Source organism: Schistocerca serialis, chromosome 3 (assembly GCF_023864345.2).
Source record: "Schistocerca serialis cubense isolate TAMUIC-IGC-003099 chromosome 3, iqSchSeri2.2, whole genome shotgun sequence".
Taxonomy (NCBI): Eukaryota; Metazoa; Arthropoda; class Insecta; order Orthoptera; family Acrididae; genus Schistocerca; species Schistocerca serialis.
This window is the reverse complement of record NC_064640.1, coordinates 526,388,248-526,402,653: the sequence shown is the minus strand read 5'-3', so window position 1 is coordinate 526,402,653 and position 14,406 is coordinate 526,388,248. Positions and strand designations below refer to the sequence as shown.

At 48.5% G+C, this 14,406-nt stretch overlaps 1 protein-coding gene across 1 annotated transcript in view; it reads right to left on the bottom strand.

The window, feature by feature from the left end:
* The window catches only part of LOC126470978 (ataxin-8-like), a 65,402-nt gene that overhangs the window by 8,302 nt on the left and 42,694 nt on the right, over nt 1-14,406 (bottom strand). The window contains exon 3 of the mRNA XM_050099024.1: nt 8,505-8,651. Within this exon, the coding sequence (XP_049954981.1) occupies nt 8,505-8,651 (147 nt within the window). The remainder of the gene's footprint in view (nt 1-8,504; nt 8,652-14,406) is intronic.

The window sequence follows — 14,406 nt, the reverse complement described above, 5'->3', positions numbered from 1 at the left end:
TCGTAAGGATCCGAGACCAGTTACCAATACTCAAGAAACGGACGAAAGAGTGTTTTGTATGCCACTTCTTTCTTGGATGGATTGCATTTCTTTAAGATTTTCAGAATGAATCTTTGTCTGACATCTGCTTTTTCAGCTATTTTCAGATGGTGATCCCACAACGTTCTAAACGGGATACTAGCACTAAAAGACAGCCTGGGTGGCTGACTAGTTCGATAAGGATATCATGTAAAACAAAGCGGGAATTATATCAAAATGTTAGAAGTAGTCACAATCAAGCTACAGTAGTCCATTACAAACACTGCTGTAAGGTGTTTAAAAATGTTATTAGGAAGGCAAAGAGTATGTGGTACGCATATAGAATAGCTAATTCACAGAATAAAATTAAAACCATATGGTCAGCAGCACAAGGTCGACATTACAAAGTCAGTTCGCCCGGCGGAGGTTCGAGTCCTCCCTCAGGCATGGATGTGTGTGTTTGTCCTTAGGACAATTTAGGTTAAGTAGTGTGTAAGCTTAGGGACTGATGACCTTAGCTGTTAAGTCCCATAATATTTCAAACACATTTGAACATTAAGTCAGTTCGTAGTAGAAATATTTCTGTTACTGAGAAATCAGATATGTACAGTATTTAACTATCACTTTCTGAACATTGCTGGTGAATTAAATAAAAATTTATTTTATACAGGGAATCATATAAATCTCTTGGCAAATGCCTTTCCGAGATTGATGCCTGAAGTACTCCTCTGTGCTACAGACATGGGGGAGATTGAGTCAATAATTATATCACTGCATACTAAGGACTCTCATGGATATGAGTTCCTAGCAGAATATTAAAGACCTGTGCTGGACATGTTAGCCCTGTACTTTGCCGTATTTGTAATTTTTTCTTAAGGAATGGTCAGTTTCCTGAACGATTTAAGTACTCAGTAGTAAATCCGCTTCATAAAAAGTGGGAAAGGGATAACGCACTCACTTTTAGACCTATTTCTATGATATCAGTGTTTGCTAAAGTTATTGAAAAGGCTGTGTATGTAACGATAATTGATCATTTTATAACACACAATTTGCTATCAAATGAACAGTTCGGCTTTAGCAGTTGTTTATCAACTGAAAATGCTATATTCTCGTTTCTCTGTGAGGTACTGGATGGGTTAAACAAAAGGTTTCGAACGCTAGGCATAATTTTTTATTTAACTAAGGCATTCGATTGTGTTGATCACAAAATATTGCTTCAGAAGTTGGACCATTACGGAATTCGGGGAGCAGCTCACATTCACCGCTTACTTTAACAACAGACAGCAAAAGGTCATTATTCACAGTGTCGAGAATGGCTGTGATGTGGGGTCTGAGTGGGGTACGATCAAATGGGGGAGAGGGGGTGAGGGTGCCCCAGGGATCAGTGTTGGGGCCACTCCTGTTCATTATTTATATAAATGATATGCCCTCTAGTATTATCACGGGTACCTCTAAAATATTTCTGTTTGCTGATGACACTAGCTTGGTAGTAAAGGATTTTATGTACAACATTGGATAGGTTTCAAATAGTGCCGTTCATGACATACGTTCATGGCTTGTAGAAAATAAACTAACCCTAAATCACAGTAAGACTCATTTTTTTCAGTATCTAACACTCAATTCAACAAAGCCCGACATTTTAATTTTACAAAATGGACGTATGATTAGTGAAACTGAACAGTTGAAATTTCTAGGTGTTCAGATAGACAGTAAACTGTCGTGGATCTTGTTCATAGACTTAATGCTGCCATTTTTGTTATTCGAACGCTATCTGAAGTGAGTGATCGTTCGATACGAAAATTAGTCTACTTTGCTTATTTTCATTCGCTTATGTCGTGTGGTATTATATCTTGGGGTAACTCTTCCCATTCTAAAAGGATATTTTTGGCTCAGAAACGGGCGATTCGGGCAATAAGTGGTGTAAGTTCGAATCGAGAACCTCTTGTCGATTCCTGCTCACTACTCTGGGTATTTTGACATTGGCCTCTCAGTATATATGTATTCTTTACTGTCGTTCCTTGTTATCAATATCAGTTTACTCCCAAGACTAAGCAGCTTTCACTCAGTTAACGCTCGGTAGAAATCCAGCCTGCATTTGGACTGGACTTCCTTGACTCTTGTGTAGAAAGGTGTGCAGTATACTGCTGCATCCATTTTCAATAAGTTATCCCAAAAATTCTATATCTAAGAAGTAATCACCACGCTTTTAAATCGAAACTGAAGCGTTTCCTCATAGGTCACTCCTACTCTGTTGAGGAGTTCCTTGAAAAATTAAGCTGATTCATATGTTACATTGTTGATTGCATTTACTTAAACTTATGGGTTGACTTTTTTGGTTTCATAAACATTTTATCTTTATCTGTTAGTTCTTTTATGTTGCAATTTCATGTACTCAAACGTTCCATGACCTTGGAGATTTGCTCCTCAATTTGGTCATACGGAACTTGACGTGTAAAAAAGTAAATAAGTAAACAAACTGTAGGTTATTTGTACGGTAGTTATTCTAGTCGCTAATGGCGTAATGGAACAGTTTTGGATTTATGAGCAATTTGATTTTGTTGACGTACTAATACTGTGTCGAGCAGATAGCGGACTGTCGGCAGAGTTCTTGTTTGAAGGTAACACAGCAGGTTAACGGGAAGGTACGAACCTCAGATCGGTGTAATATTTATGCAAGATAAGTGTTTCTTTGTTTTGTTCTGACTATAACTTCTGGTAGCAGCAGGAAGGATAGACCAGCATGATTTTAGATTTCTATGGTTCTCGCTCCATGTACGTACCGAGGCCATGATGAGATAAGCCCCCGCTAAGGGCGGAGGCATAGAAGACGCCAAAAAAGAAGATGTAAGAATTAACCGGGAGAACTACGTAAGTTCTCCTGCCTCAAGTGTTCCTATCACATGCCGGCGGGAAGATGTCTTCCCCTCATCACGCGGCTGTAAAATCACGCTGTTGTCACAGAGTTATTTCTGTAGCGTCATTTAATCCAAGTACACAGGTGTGCAAACCTTTAGGACAAAAGTGGCTGTCACTTGATATGTTTCTGCCAAGGAACACAGATTGATAACAGTGGACCATACATAGAAAGAACTGCTACGCTATAGTACAAGACTTAACTGAAAGAAATATGCAACAATTGAAAGGAAATAACATACTTACTGAAACACAGAAACTATAATTAAGTCATGATGGTCTTCTGAACACTGCGAAATGCGGGACATTGTTTTTAATAAGGTGTGTGATGTAAAATTTGAAATTTTTTCCGGCGAATCAACTGGTCAAAAAGATTTCGGGGTTGCAGCCGGTCGTTGTAAACTTCATTGCACTATATTTCGGCTGGACAACTGCCAGCCATCTTCAGGTGAGCCGAACAAGGACTGACGAAGACGTTTTTTTTTTTTTTTTTTTTTTTTTTTTACTTTATTGTGATTTTAATACCTGAACAATCAGGTAGGCTGGCAGCGGCATACAGCGCCGCTCTTCAGCCAGAGGATACACAAAGAGAAGAAACACTGAAAAGACACATAAGTTACAGAACGGTGGGCAATAAAACAGTAGACACATAAAGACAAACACGAAGCCGTTCACACTCGACGATAATCCACACTGCAAACTGTTGATACGACGCACAAACACTGAAGAAGACGATGGCACTGGTGAACGATGGAGTGTGACGGTGAAACACTGAACACTAAACATGACGGCACACACGAAACACTGATGGCGGTGATCTCCGGCGCGCGAATGTCCACTGAGCGTGTGCGAGTCCGGGGACTTGCCAAGAGGGGAACAGGGGTGAGGTGGGGGGGAGGGGAGAAAAAGGATGCCAATGGCTGAGGAGACGGGGGCAGGAGGAGAGGGACAGGGGTGGGGAGGCCCAGGGGAGGAGGGGGGAGAAAGGAAGGAGGGAGGGAAAAGGGAGAGAAGGGAGGGAGGGTGCCCAGAGGAGCAAGCACAGGAGGAGGGCGGGAGGATCACAGTTGATAGGAGGGGTATATGGAGGGGAGGAGGGCATCATGAGGGAGGGGGAGCTGGAAGAAGCCACCCTGGGAGAGGGTAAGGAGGGTGGAGAGACGGAGACCGGGTGGGACGAGCGAATAAAGGCACGGCAGCGGGCGGGGGTGGGAGAGGATCGGGGAGACGAGCGGGCGGGGAGGATCGAGCTTGCGGGAGGTGTACAGGATCCGTATCCTTTCAAGGAAAAGGAGGAGGTGCGGGAAGGGGATGAGATCGTACAGGATCCGTGTGGGGGAGGGTTGACGGATGCGATAGGGGAGGCGGAGAGCATGACGTTCAAGGATTTGGAGGGATTTATAAAAGGTAGGGAGGCGGAGATCCAAGCTGGATGGGCATAACAAAGGATAGGGCGGATGAGGGATTTATAGGTGTGGAGGATAGTGGAGGGGTCCAGACCTCACATACGGCCAGAGAGGAGCTTGAGGAGACCGAGTCGGGAGCGTGCCTTGGCTTGGATTGTCCGGAGGTGGGGAGTCCAGGAGAGGCAGCGGTCGAGGGTGACGCCAAGATACTTAAGGGTGGGAGTGAGGGCGATAGGACGGCCATAGATGGTGATATAGAAATCAAGGAGACGGAAGGAAGGGGTGGTTTTGCCTACAATGATCGCCTGGGTTTTGGAGGGATTGACCTTGAGCAACCACTGGTTGCACCAAGCGGTGAACCGGTCAAGATGGGATTGGAGAAGGTGTTTGGGGGGCGCTGTAGGGTGGGGGCAAGGGCAAGGAAGGCGGTGTCATTGGCAAACTGGAGAAGGTGGATGGGTGGCGACGGCGGCGGCATGTCCGCCATGTACAAAAGGTACAGAAGGGGGAAGAGGACGGAGCCTTGGGGCACACCGGCGGAGGGGAAAAAGGTGTAGGAATCGGAGTTATGGATGGTGACATAGGAAGGATGGCGGGAGAGAAAGGAGCCGATCAGACGGACGTAGTTGATAGGAAGGGCGAAGGTTTGGAGCTTGAAGAGGAGACCGGAATGCCATACGCGGTCATAAGCACGTTTGAGGTCCAGGGAGAGGAAGATTGCGGAGCGACGGGAATTAAGCTGTTCGGAAAGGAGATGAGTGAGGTGAAGGAGAAGGTCGTCAGAAGAGAAGGACGGTCGAAAGCCACACTGGGAAACGGGAAGGAGGCGGCGCTGGCGGAGATGCTGGTGGATGCGTCGGGTGAGGATAGATTCCAGGACCTTGCTGAAGACCGAGGTAAGGCTAATGGGATGGTAGGAGGAGACAGCGGACGGCGGTTTGCCAGGTTTAAGGAACATGAGGATACGGGAGGTTTTCCACAGGTCGGGGTAGTAATCGGTGGACAGGACTACATTGTAGAGTCTGGCCAGGGTGGAGAGGAAAGAGACAGGAGCTTCACGAAGGTGACGGTAAGTGACACGATCGTGACCAGGAGCGGTGTTGCGTTTTGTGCGGAGTGTATCAATGAGATCCTGTGTAGTGATAAGGGCATTGAGTTCCGTGTGTGCAATGTTGTCCAAGTACTGGAAACCAGGAGCGAGGGGAGGGATAGAGGTGTCAGTTCGATTGCGGATATCCGGGAAGAGGGAGTAATCGAACTGGGGATCATCGGGGATGGAAAATACATCGGAGAGGTAGGAGGCAAAGTAATTGGCCTTACTAAGGGTGTCAGGGAAAGGGTGATCATCATGGAGAAGAGGATAATAGGGGGAGGGTTTAGTTCCGGTAAGGCGACGGAAGGCCGACCAGAACTTGGACGAGTTTATTGGGAGGGTAGCATTTAAACGGGTGCATGTCTGTCGCCAGTCCTGGCGTTTCTTAGCCGCGAGCAAATTATGAATGTGTCGCTGTAGTTGCCGGTGGCGTCGTAGTGTGTCCGGGTCACGCATGCGGAGGAAGGCACGGTAGAGATGACGGAATTCACGGAGGAGGAGGACGGCCTGTGGGGATAGGGTAGGACGGTGGGGGTGGACGGCGACAGTAGGGACGTGGGCCTCCATGGCCTCAGACAAGGTCTACTGGAGAAAGGAGGCGGCATGGGTAACATCGTCAGGGTGGTGGTAGGTGAAGGGGTGGCTATCGACCTGGGTGGAGAGGGTATCCCGGTAGGCATTCCAGTTGGCACGGGAATAGTCATGGACGTACTTGGGGGGAGGGTCATTACGAGGGTCGGGGCGGGGGCGACGACCGTCTGAAATGGTGAGGAGGACAGGGAGATGGTCGCTACCAATAGGCTCCAGGTCATCCACCGATATGCGGCCAAGGAGGTTGGGGGAGGAGAGGATAACATCAGGACTGGAGTTGGATTATGGACGGGTGTGCTGGAGGATGGGGATGAGGTCGCCTTGAAGGGAGGAGAGGAACCGATTCCACCGCCGTAACGGGGCAGCGGAACAACTATGGATGTTGAGGTCGGCGGCGATCACGTAGGAGGAGAAGGTGCGGTCAATGTGGGAGAGGAAGTCGAAAGGAATAGGGGCGTTGGGGCAGACATAGATGGTGGCGCAGGTAATGGTAAGGCCGGGGAAGAAGAGGCTAAGGATCAGGTGTTCGGTGGGGTCGGGAAGAAGAGGTTGGAGCCGAACGGGGATCTGGCAGTGGTGACCAATGGCAACTCCGCCACGCGCAATTGGGAGGGGATTATTGGAGCGGTGAAGGAGATAGGGTGAGGTGTGGATGGAGTTGTGGGGTTGGAGGAAGGTTTCATTGAGGAGGAAGGCATCCACGCGGTGGGTGGCAAGGGTATGCAGGAAGAGGTTCTTGTTGGCGGGAAGGGAGCGGATATTGTTGAAAAGGATACATTGCTGTCGCACCATGACAGGGATTTAGACGAGGGTGTCAAGACGGGAGAAGGTGAAATGGGACTGGTTGTGGGAGTAGGTGGCGTACATTTTGAGTTGGAAAATGGAACGGGCAGCGAGGGAGATCCGTTGGAGGGTGTGGGGCTGCTGAAAGGGATGGACATTCTGAAGGATGATGGTGATGAACCTGATGATGTCCTCAGCGGTGGGGGGGGGGACGAAGGGAATTTCCAGGAGGGGTGGGGGCGTCCAGAGGACGGACAGGGACGGTGAGTTCAGGAGTGGTCGGAGGGGGTCGGGCTTTACACTTTTGGGAGTAGGTGGGATGGGGGAGATTGCAGGTATTGCAGAAGGGAGGGTCTTGAAGGTTAGGACACTGCCGGAGGAAGTGCACTTGCCTACAATGCGGGCAGGTGGGGGCTTCGTGGCACTCAGCTGTTGGGTGTGCGTTATAGCGCAGACACTTCTGGCAGCACAGGGATTGAGGAGGGGAACGGGAGGGGTCGACCTTGTAGCGCTGGTTGAAGAGGAGGGCACCCTCCTTCAGGAGACAGTCAATGGAGGGGGCATCCTCAGAGAAAACCCGCATAAGGCGGGTGGGGCCGGCCGAGTTGAAAATGCGGCGGATCGCCCGCACCTCCAGCGTGGGATGCGCCTTGAGCTCCGCCAACACCTCCTCCTCCGTGATAGACGGACTGAGCCGAGTGATCATGGCCGTGAGGGTCGGTGGGCAACGCGGGGGTTGGGGTTGGTGGGTAGGAGATGGAGAAGGAGCAGGGGCGATGGAGGTGTTGGGGCCAAAACGGGTGATGGGGAGGCGGGAGAGGATGTCAGTATGGAGGGTTGGGCGGGGGAGGAGATGAGAACAGAATCCCGTCTGGGAGTGAGGAGAGAGATGGGGGCACCAGGGAAGTGATGGCGGAGGAGGAGGGAGAGATTCCAGGCCTCGAGAAGGGAAGGATCAGGATGGGAGAGGAGGTATTAGTATAAGGAGGGGTGGAGGAGGAGGCGGTGGAGGGAGCAGGGCCAGGTGGGGAGACATTCATCCTGTGGGGGGGGGGGGAAGGAGGACGGGGCGGGGCCTTTTTGGGAGCGGAGGAGGTGGTGGTGCCACTAGGGCGTTTAATGGCGGCAGAAGGGCGGGTGGTGATATGAGGGTCGGGAGCTATAGGGAGGTGGTGGGAAGGGACAGGTCCCAGTGCGGACGCAGCAATAGGCGCCGGAGATGGTGACGGTGAAGGCGACGGCGACGGCGACGGCGGCGGTGGCGGTGGTGATGGCGAAGGCGATGGGGAGATCTGGGCATGGACAGTGGCCCGACGGGCCACCACCCTAGCTGGAGCTGCAGTGACCGGCTGGGGGAGTGGGGGGAAAGGATCAGACCGAGAGGAGCGGGAGGACGAAGCTGGAGAGGGGGCGACAAAGAGCGAGGGCGAAGGGAGAGTGAGAAGAGGCGGGATGGAAGGAGGGGGGTATGACTGGGCACACCATGTTATAGTGGTGGAGGCGGCGGAAGGAGAAGTATAAACTATGGCGGTGGTGGTAGTGGTGGCGGTGGTGGTGGGGGCGGACATGACGATAAGGAGAAGCAAAAATGCACAGGATGAAAAAGAAAGGACGAAAAAGAAAGGACACAAACCGGGGACAGACGAAAAACGGAGACGAAGACGGACGAAGACGGACGAAGACGGACGAAGACCAGGGGCGGACGGCGACGGCGACGGCGGGGGGCTGGAACGCCTCAGCTGCTGCTGCTGCTGCTGCTGCTGCCGCGGACGGGGCCGGGGCGGCGGCTGCCGCTGCTGCTGCTGCTGCTGCTGCTGGCTGGACCGTTGCTGCTGGCGGGACCGCTGCTGCTGGCGGGACCGCTGCTGCTGCTGCCGCAGGAGGACTGGCGGGCTGCTGCTGGCTGGACCGCTACTGCAGACCGGGACCGGGACCGCTGCTGCTGCTGCTGCTGCTGGCTGGACTGCTGGCTGGCACCTGCAATACCTAACGCTTCGATTAAACCGAATGGTCAATCGAAGGGCGGTATCCTACCGGATTACCGCCGAAGATGCCGGACGAAGACGTTCTCCGCTCCAGCTTATATAGCGACAATACCGACGGCAGCTGATTACTGCAGTTCCACCAGCGAGGGAGCTGCCGCTGGTCGGTGTGGCCCTTCTGTCTCCGCAATTGCAACACATGCGCGGCAGCACTATCAGCGCACTATATAAGCTGGAGCGGAGAACGTCTTCATCAGTCCTTGTTCGGCTCACCTGAAGATGGCTGGCAGTTGTCCAGCCGAAATATCGTGCAATGAAGTTTACGACGACCGGCTGCAACCCGAAATCTTTTTGACCAAGGTGTGTGATGACCATGGGCGGCTATGCATTCGCTGTAACGTTCTCGATTGCTGGCCATAACGTTGGTAACAAGTGCTTATGGCAGGCGTTCCATTCCTCCGCCAGCGTGGTTAAAAGCTACTGGGCGGTCGTCTGTGTATATGGACGTGCTGCAGTACGTCTCTCTAACACATCCCGCACGGGTTCGATAGGAATGAAGTCGGGAGAACGGACAGGCCAGTCCATTCGACGCTTATCCTCCAGTTCTGAGAGCCGGTCCACCTGCGCCAATCGATGCGGTATCACACCATTAGCATGAAAATGGATTCAGGGAAGAATACACCCGTGAAAAGTTGCGCATGGGGCAGGAATACAGTGTCACAGTAACTTCGACCGTTCAGTGAAGGGTGTTCGAAGATCTGGTGGTCAGTACGCCCAATCAACATTACGCCTCCCTGCACCATAATACCTGGATCTCCAATACAATCAAATTCGATAGTGCTGGACGTACTCTCATATGGCGAGAGGTGGTATCAAATAAGGCACCGAGGAACTTTATGGAACATAATAGCTTTTGTAGTCCGGGTGTTATGCTGTGGGGAGGCGTAATATTGCATGAGCGTATTGACCTCTAAATTTTGGAACACTGTAGACTATCAGGTCAGCGTTACTGTCACATTGTACTCCTTCACCAAGGGTCTGACTTCGTTTTTATGGGCGACAAAGCGCGACCGCATGGAACTGCGCAAACGGAGGAGCGCTTGCAACGAGAGGACATTCGGCGAATGGACTGGCCTGCCGTTCCCTCGACTTAAATCCCACAGAGCACATGTGGAATTCGTTGAGCAGACGCATTTCAGCACATCCATATGCACCAACGACCATTCGGGAGCTGTCAACCGCTCTGGTGGAGGAACAGAACTCTCTACCACAATAAATCGTTACCAACTCCGAGACAAGCACGGGAGCACGTTTCAGAGCGTGCATTGTCGTCTCTGATGATCGTACACTCCATTAGGAACTATGTCCGGGCTTTTGGAACGTGCACGGGGCCGCTATGAATAGCGCTGACTTAAATGTCATTATTGTCTTCAGATAAGAGCGTCATTTATCTTCGGCTCACTGCGTATTTCTTTCAATTACCTTATGTATGGTCCAAGTTCCATCGAGGTGTGGTACACTGCAGTGGCACGTCGTCGGAAAGGTACTTTCGTACTCATGTTGTGCACACATATGACTACTGTCGAATAAGTGTCACAAGAGTTGTGTGTCAACAGTGTTCTTTCTTCATACAGCAGTCGCCTACACACCTCTCTCTTGTTCAGTAATTGAGTTTTTGGTGCTGACGGTTTTCTAGTATCTTGACGGCTGGCTAGCGGGTGCTGAAGCAAATATGCTGTTTTATCGAAGGATGCCAATTTCTGCCAACTGAGGACTGGACTGCAACTATTTAAATAAGACTGCTTCACTGAATTTTGTAGAATAATAAGTGAAACAAGAAAAAAATGTCACATATAGCACACCATTTCATCTCATTTTAATTTCCTGTCAACAACGACTTAAATGAGAGTTCTATATTTTATTATGAAAAGTATGTAGCAGATTTTAGTTTCAATTGTAACTGAAATATCAACAGAGTTGAGGTAGTTAACGATATAGGAGCTAACAAAGTCAGCAGAAAGAGCTGATGAAGAGCAGTGGCAAAGTTCCCCGTTCGGAAAATTTGAATTTATTTTACGAAAATGTGGGTGGTGAGATGCAAATCCAAACATCTAAATGGCTGTGAGAATATTTATGACAACTCCAGGGACTGCGGCATTTTGTCAAAGCAGTTCCAGGAAATTAAAGATGATTAAAAACTTACTTAAGGTCGAGTGCATGTGAATCATACTATCAGATTTATCTATCTAGCCGATAGAATGCAATGCACAATCAATGAGTATGCTTCACTTAAAGCAAGGAAATGGAAAGTAAAATCATTAAAAAAACACAATTCTTGGAAATTAATGTGTTATCAGTACTTAATTATAGCCCAATTTCTTTTATTTCCAATTATTGATGTACGAACTATTAATAACTTATAAAGAGCAAATAACATCTGTTGATTATTATACATCATAGGAAAACCAACGTATGGTAGGTGCCACAACCAAGAAGACACAGATTTTGATTTGTTTTCAATTATTTTAGAAATTTCCTACCGTTTGTTATTTATTTACTGCAATGATACATTTCATTAGTTGCGAGCATGTTTTACAAGTATAGAGCTCATTTACTGAATATTTTTCAATAACGATTCATGGTTACTAAATCTAACTCACAAATTACTGCGTTGGTAGTTTTTCCAGGGTTGCAGGATCACCTAGGTACGACTCTGCATATAGACACCGAATTTCACATTAAAATTAACTGGTTTTCACATATTTACGTTCACACGAACGGGTGCACTCTTATGGAAGAAATAAAATATTTCAAATTGATGGCAAAGTTATTAGAAACAGAGTGTAGCTGCAGCTAGGACAGGATAGGGGAAAAATCAGTTACTTATTTTCTGAGTAACCATTATAGAATTCGCCTTAATTGGATTAGTGAACCCACGGAAAAACTGAACCTCGGTGGCTACCGACACAGCCAGACAGAGACTCGTCTCCTCTCCCAGCTTGCTGTGCAGCCCATTTATGACGAGTCCCTAATCTCTTCCCTTTGTCATAAACGAGTCCCGTTTCATAATTATATATCCTAATAAAAGCGGCAGTCAAACGAGAGCGAGACAGATTGGGAAAAGGTAAGTAAACTGTTTAATATTTCAAAAATAGTTGACATAACGATTAATAAATTTATCCCTCTGAGTCAAAACGGTCAGTGCGTTAATAGAAATATGTTTTCGGTTGTCTGCGGAACCATAATTATACCGAGGCGTGCACTTCTTCATCTGAAGCCAATCGACGTCCACGAATGACTTTCTACAGGGCTTCAAAAATATGGAAGTCGCATGTGGAGAGGATGGAGGGTGTGTAAGGGTTTTATAGCGAAAATTCTGCAGCGTGGTGGAAACAACCCTTGCAACATATGGGCCTGCCGGAGAGAGGTATCTTTAGCAGTATGACGCATCTGCCCTGATCAACCGCGAACTACTATGAAACACTTTCACCAAAAATGCAGTAATACTATGTAACAATTAACATCGTTAATGTCGATCAGTAATTTCTTATCACAGATTAGCTGTTTTTGTAGGTGTGATGATCAAAATTTACATGTTTTTGAAATGTAAAATCTTCGTCTAATGTATGGTATCTTTATCATCTGGCTGTCGTAGAACTTTCTATTAGGGTCCAAACAGCCGTGTGGGTGTCCGATAAATAATGGCCGCAGTTTTGGCGTGGCGCGGGAAACGAGTCGGCCAGAGAGAAGTGACGGATGCTCACCAGCCGCGGGACGCGACGTCACTTCATCCGTCAGGCCACTGCAAACCAGTTCCGTCGCTCTTTTGTTCTCCGTCTTAGAAACTCGTGCTCATTCCCTTATCGATGTATCTGCCGCAGCCGCCTTTGATAAATTCGTCCCCGGGATATTCTAGCCGGGTCGCGCGAGCACGCGAGCGGTTTTTTGTGGGCGCCGTAATATGACAAAAAGAAGACAGAATTGTGGCGGGTGTTGCGACTCAATTGAGCAGCGCGGCAGGTTTCTTGTTCTATTTGCCTTCCCCCACCGCGAGATTCTTCGTCGCCCGGCGCAACTCCGGCCGTGTTAGTATTTATTGCCGCCTATACATGGTGCATAACATAGTCGTCTGTAGGACTGCTGTTGGCAGCCGGCAGCCGGCAGCCGGCAGCCACATTCTATTGGCAGCGTGGCGCACGTGAAATAGTGGGGCAAACGGCTCTTACACCTTACGGAGAGTCTATTCTCCGCTATTCAGACGGATCGCGGCCGAATAAATTGTGAAGCGGGAAAGTCTCTCTGCCACCACAAAGCCTCAGTTCCTGTGAAATTTAACTTGATACCAGGGCGATACGTAGCAGGCTAAGTGACTGTTGTGTAGGACAGGTTTGCTCTCTGGACTTGAAGAAACTGCTTCAAACAGAAAAACACGCAGGACTTTCACGTTAGCGGTGTCGCTTTCACCGAGACGTTAAATATTAATTTATAAAACCACCGCAATTGCCAGAGAGAGGTAGAAACCGCGTGGAGACAGCGAAACGTAAAACATGTCTTTGACGCCGAGGTTAATTAGACCACTTCGGCGAATTTCGCACTCATGTATCGAATTTTCTCGCTGATCAAGTTGCATCTTGTCTCAGTTAAGGATTTTCACTAGTAGAACCGACGTGACAGTGGCTATAGCCTTCATGGAGCCTGTGGCTGGACGCTGGAAACTGAGTGTTCACAAGGAACCAAATTTAAAGACATCGTTTCAAATGAAAGTGATAGAGGTAGGGTGGTTTTCTTTCTTTTGCACCTCAATTCTGACCCGTGGTTCAAATTGGTTCAAATGGCTCTGAGCACTATGGGACTCAACTGCTGAGGTCATTAGTCCCCTAGAACTTAGAACTAGTTAAACCTAACTAACCTAAGGACATCACAAACATCCATGCCCGAGGCAGGATTCGAACCTGCGACCGTAGCGGTCTTGCGGTTCCAGACTGCAGCGCCTTTAACCGCACGGCCACTTCGACCGGCTACTGGCCCGTGGTAAAAGAAAGGTGCAGGAGGGTGTGGTGATCCTCCTTTCGCTGTCCTTTCGCCGTATTTACACATACAAAAGCCAGTCACGTTCGAGATAACGTCGCTACGCTCATAGTAAGCAAGACCACTACAGTAAAAGTTGAATGCGAACACCACCCGAGTTGCCCACGTCTATTTCAGAATATTTTGGATGATGGACTAGTGCTCTCCGGTAGCTCGCTAAAGAGTAATTACATTCTTTTGTTTACTTACCCTCATCTGTAGTTGTATCTATACTGAACTGGAAACAATTGCACAATAGTGAAAATTCGATAGTATGGGCTGAATGTCTTGTGTGGAAGCAAAGCTGCTCAATTCACTCACGGCACTTGCCGTTGACAGCAGTAATAGTCACTTTACACTTCGCCCTCAGCACTGCTCAATTCTGTTTGGAGTTTTTCCGGCAATATTAGTTGTTAGTTAACAGCGATATATGGCAGTATCGATAAGTTTACTGAAGAAAAGTTGGCTCATATGTGTCTTATGTATGGATTTACACAACTCAGAGCAAGATGCTATGATAAGCTGTTTCCAGGAACCACGCTACAGGACTTTT